The 5,544-nt window shown below is 49.2% G+C and overlaps 1 protein-coding gene across 1 annotated transcript; it reads right to left on the minus strand.

Annotated features, from left to right (window-relative positions):
* Window positions 1-1,528: 1,528 nt before the first annotated feature.
* Window positions 1,529-3,079, minus strand: LOC123136253 (uncharacterized). The gene is made up of 2 exons (XM_044555589.1): window positions 2,933-3,079; window positions 1,529-2,826 (listed from the first exon to the last, which is right to left on the minus strand). Exon 2 carries the CDS (start codon window positions 2,682-2,684, stop codon window positions 2,073-2,075), a length of 612 nt encoding a protein of 203 aa, XP_044411524.1. The 5' UTR covers window positions 2,685-2,826; window positions 2,933-3,079; the 3' UTR covers window positions 1,529-2,072.
* Window positions 3,080-5,544: the final 2,465 nt, after the last annotated feature.

The raw sequence follows: 5,544 nt of genomic DNA on the forward strand, positions 1-5,544 counted from the left end.
CAGAAGCCAAGCTCAGAGCTAAAATTTAAAAAGAAGCCAAGTTGGCAAGACATCCTAAGAAGTGAATATCGATTATAGTTCAAAGCATGGAAACTTTCTCTGCTAGTAATTCACATCAAAGAGATATATAATTAACAAAGTGTGCACACACAAGAAATACATGCATATCAACTACAGATATTTGAAAGAACCTAAGTAAAATATTAGACAACCTTCTATTTGAAATTTAGCATACGCTACTGAGGTTATATCAATTACCTGTTCCGTTTCTGGCACGAAGACGATCTGAACCCAGTCTGCAGATGAACACCAAGGAATAAGATTTCAGAATATAGGGCCAACAATTTGTATGTGTTGAAGTAAACTGCAAGCATATCTACAAAAATAAAATAAAATAAAAAAGAATCGTCAAGCACAACCTCTGAACATAGGCAAGAAGAATCGTAATAGCGCCTTTGATGTTTCTACATACCCGCCAAGCTTTTATGTTCGCATTAGCCCACTGGTTAAGGCATTACACTATTTGATTTAACCTCTCTTGATGCTTGATACTTTGCGAGATTAGTCATAGCAAAACTGAACGTCATTGTACATATCAACACATCACAAAGATCAACACCCAATTCTGAATCATACGCCCCCAAAAGAAACACATCTCATCTTGATTTCAAGCTCGATCACCCACGATCAAAACCCTAGGCGGAGACAGGGGAGACAGGGAGCAAATCATCACATAAAGGACGGTAGAACTCTGAGGACGTGGCTCCATCTGGCGTAGATCGCCCCTGCGGCGCTCCCTCCTTTGTCGCTCCCTCCTGTGTCGATAACAAGAAAACGAACAGGCAAAGGCGAAGATAAGGGGTTTATGAGGCCTTGTTCAATGCTAGGTGCTTAGAAAAATAAACCGAATTTTTCTGAAACATCACTGCCTATTTCTACAGGAGAGACGCCTCATTAAGCGTCTCCCCTGTACAAATAAGTACCGGTGCTTAAGAAAAGCCTGGTTTATTTCTCTAAGGCCTTGTACAATGCAAGGTGCTTAGGTGAGGTGCTTAGAGAAATAAACCATGTTTTTCTTAAGCACCGGTGCTTATTTGTACAGGATAAACACTTAATTAGGCCTCTCCTGTAGAAATAGGCACCGGTGCTTCAGAAAACCCGGTTTATTTTTTAAGCACCTAACATTGTATAAGGCCTAAGCACCTTACATTGTACAAGGCCTGAGAGGTTAGCTGTAGCAATCTGTTATTATGCACAACTACAGGGTAATTATGGTACTCTTACGGCTGCCATTAGCTTGAGGACGGCGGGTTCAGTTCTTCCATTAGGACGGGGGTTTTATGCAAATAAACAACGATGGGCGCGTGCAAAGCAAATTTAGTGGTCTGTTTGAGTCAGTTTGCAAGTTTTTGTATGAAAATGCACCTGCAGTGCAAGATCATGTACTATATATGTAATTAAACTGCAGGCATCTATCTGGTTCCAGAACGGACATGCAAAAACAGCAGCTCAGAGGGTTCCACAAAAATTGCCATGAGAAGGAAGATTTTTATTGCTACAAATAATAATATACATCCATGAGAAGGACATAGATGCATTGCATACAACCAAGCCAGCTAATTCCTAGCTAAAACCAGAACGCCACAGGAGAAAATGACAAGACATGCTTAGACACTTGATAGGATTTGGTGGTGCGGCGGATGGTGGTTTGCAGCTCTCCCTCACGGTTGTACTTGACACCAAAAATGGTGATGCAGAGCATGAAGCCATTACAGTCACCAAAGGCGTCATCAAACTCCAGTTCTTCACGTACCAAACTCTCTACAAGGCAAAACCTGGTGCTCCCCATGTATATGAGGGTGGCATCCGAGTGCTTGAGGAAAAGTTTCTCCTTGCCCATCTTCCAGTCAGGTTGCATGGTACCTTTGTCGGTGCAGGAAGCGACTTGGCAGGAACAAATGTACCCATCCTTGTGAAGGCCAACCCATGCATCCAGCTCACTGTCAAAGTAGCCTTGTCCTTGGAAAGGCAATGACCATTCCCCAAGACACCTCCACTCTTGGTACCTGGTGTCAAAGGAGAAGGTGATAGCGCCTGCTGCTAGAAGACATGAAGATAGTGTGTCCATCCGGGTGCATGGCGTAGGAGTTGATCATGTCATCCTTGGTGAATGGCAGTGGTGAGGGCACGCTTGTCCAGCACCAGTCCGTGCTTGGATTTGAAGAATGTGGATCCTTGATGCCCACCGCGGACATCACCTCAAATGACTGTCGCATTTCCTTGATGTTGTACTTCAACACATACAGCTGCATGTTGGCAGTAGCCACAAAGATTTTAATGCCTCCGAGTAGTCCATCAGGGAGAGGAGGGCCGATGGCCAATCCAGCTGTCTCTGTGTTGTAGACCATGGTGCCAGGGTGTTTGCTGCTCGCCATGAAGATATTGCTGCCCAGGGCAGCGAAGTACATGGGATAAGGAGGTGAAGCTGACACTAGCCGAAGAACCGGGGGCTCCAAGTCCAGGTCGGAGCTGCTGTCCAAGGTGTCGATGTCAATCTTGTAGATAGCAAAGCCCTTGGTCCAGTCATCTAGCGCCAGATAGAGGTGCTTCTGCCTCTGCGCAGACCGCAACTTTTTGTCGGCGCGGTCCCTGTAGCTTACCTGCTCCTGCCGACGCTTGGACATCCCTCCTCCCAAGATCTGCTCAGCCGAGTTCGTCTAAAGACTCAATTTTGGTCGCAATCGAGGTGTATAGGGCAACCCAACAAGACAGATCTTGAATAGGGGCAGACTGCAATCGATCTGACGGGGCCTTCTTTGACGTAATCTGCAGGTTCGTGTTTTATTTATATAGACCCTGTCTGCCTAACTAATCCAAATCGAATTAAGAAACCGTCTTTGTTTGCAACCGAACACAAGAGGGGAACACATACCTCGGCAGAATCCGAGCCGGCCGTGCGGTTGAATCAGAGATAGAGACGGGGACCAAAAGCAACACGGTTGCAAGACCTCAGCGCGCCGCCGCCGCCGCCGCCGCCTGGTTGGGATCGTGGGAATAGACCGCGATTGGGAACTGGTGTTATAACGCGATTCAGGGACTTCTTTGTGATAATTCACATAAAATCAAGGGGTACCTGCAAAAAAGCCACGCTCTAGCCTGCACGCACGCTTCCAGCCACTGACAGTGGGATCACCGCCCCGCGGTCACGCCCAGCTGGCGTTGTATGCAGCCGCATCTGCGAGTTGCACTATTCTTGATGGTGCTTCCTACAGTAAAATGTATCTTCAGTCCCTAAAGTTGTCGGCGATGTATGTAACAGTCCCTGAAGTCATGAAGCTGATTGTAATGGGGAGTATCATCGAAAATTTGTTTCTGATCTCAGGCTCAGATGGACCCGTTATCATGCTCGTCCCTGCGCCTCGCGATGTGAGCCTCCTCGCGTATTTCCCAGCTGTATCTCAGGTGTATATCGTTAAATCAATTAAGGGCATGTACAATGGTTCTATCTTAGGAGTGGCACGTAGAATAAATGATGAGGTAGAGGAGAGAGAATTCATAAAAAAAGGGTTGTCTTCTCTTATTTAAGAAAAGACAAGAGATGATTTCTTAGCACAATATGTCTCACCACGTTTTTAGGAATTGCTAACTATTGAAGATAAGGCTAAGAGATGATCCATTGTAGACTTTTTTTTGTCATCTCTATATTACATGCAAAACTTAAAATAAGACTATCTTATCAACCATTGTACATGCCCTAAGACGCCTCCCTATTTATCGTTGTTTGTTGAGGGGGTCGCCGTCATGGTCATGGCCCTTGAAATATGCCTGCGGTGCAGGGATTTTTATGAGCCCACCTGGTCCGCTTGGCGCAACGGATCCATCAAACAACCAATCACCCCAATCCTAATCTTCTCTCTGTTCTCCATATCCCCATTCTTCTCCTGATTGTTCTGTACACCCGGCCACGCACCAGATGATCTGCAAGTCAAGCGTCTTTTTTGTAGGGGACTGCAAGGCGAGTGTCAATCATCTTCAACAGAAGTATCTCAACAGAATTCACGAGTATGATCACTCGGGAGATTCCGGTGAAGGGACGAGAGTTCAGGTCACTGAGTATTGTCCATGAAAATCGTGAATTCAGTTGAGATGCTCACGGTGTAGTGAAACCTTTAGTTGGGATTACTAACAAGAATCATCCATCGCAAGAAACAACCCTCTCTCGAGGGCGAGATTGAGAGTACTTGTGTGAAGAACCCACCTGTCTTCCCGCAAAAAGAGAAAAGAAAAGAACGACCTGTCAACTGGATCATCAAGAACTCCGGGCCATCCTGCGCCATCGTCGGCCCTGATTTTACGTACGCGCCGTCGCACAACGTCGTCGCACCAAATGCTCTGGTGGAAAACGAGTCCCGCCTCCCCGGCAATCTTCGACCTCGCTCTACCAAATCGCCTCAAGCTTGTGCAGCGATACTAATCCACTTGTCTGCACGTCATCTATTCCACTGCGAAGGTTCAGACGAAAGCGAACGATCCTGAGCCATGGATCAGAACCCAGGGAAGACAGCGCCGTCAATCAATCGTTTAAATCAACCTCCCGCCCTACGCGCCAGCCCCACAGTAGCGCACTATTCACGACTGTATATAATCTGCATCTAGATTTTCCACGAAGCAGACCTGCCATCTGACACTGCCTTTCCCCAATCCCCATTCAACAATCAACGAATAAGATATCATGTGCATCTGAGCTTGGGCACCAAAACGCACTGTATCAAGCTTGGTGAAGAAGCGCGCCCCATGTAGCTCGTCCAGGAGCTCGTCGACCACCGGGATAGGAAACTTGTCCTTAAGTGTCTCGGCGTTAAGGGCGCGGTAGTCGATGCAGAAGCGCCACATGCTGTCCGACTTGCGGATGAGGAGGACCGGCGCTGAAAACGGCGAAGTGGAGATCTGGATGATGCCCAAGGCGAGCATAAGCGCTCGTCGTGAATTATCACCGGCAAGAGCATAGTCCGCTCATCGCGGATGCTGGCAAGCGCATGGAGCGAGACCACGAGAGCCGTCGCCCGAGCGGGCGTGGGGGCGGCCTCCGCAGGAACTGGTGGTGGCAACTCGCCGAGCCCGTCGGTGGATGTGTCCTCCTCGACGTAGTCGGCCGTCTCCAAGTAGAAGAGGCGCGGGCAGACGTGGCCCCGCACGTAGGGCTCATCGTAGTTATAGCAAAGCCCCTGGCGACGGCGCTCGAGCTGCTCGGCCGGAGAGAGCCGGCGGAAGGGCCGCGTCGTGGCCGGAGTGGTGGTCGCTGGAGCGGCCGGGGGCAGCTGGCACGACACAGGTGGTGTCGGGGGCGGCCTGGCTGGCTGTTAGCCACCCCGAGCCGGTGCCGCCTGCTGCAAGGCCTGTGTGCGACGCTCGAAGGCGCGGGCGTAGTACATGGTCGTCTGGAGGTCTCGGGGTCGCTGAAGCTCCACGTCCACGCGGATGTGATCCGGCAGACCGCCGACGAAGAGCTCGGCTTGCTGCTGAGCCGTCGCGCCCGGCGCGTGG

Source organism: Triticum aestivum, chromosome 1B (assembly GCF_018294505.1).
Source record: "Triticum aestivum cultivar Chinese Spring chromosome 1B, IWGSC CS RefSeq v2.1, whole genome shotgun sequence".
Lineage (NCBI taxonomy): Eukaryota > Viridiplantae > Streptophyta > Magnoliopsida > Poales > Poaceae > Triticum > Triticum aestivum.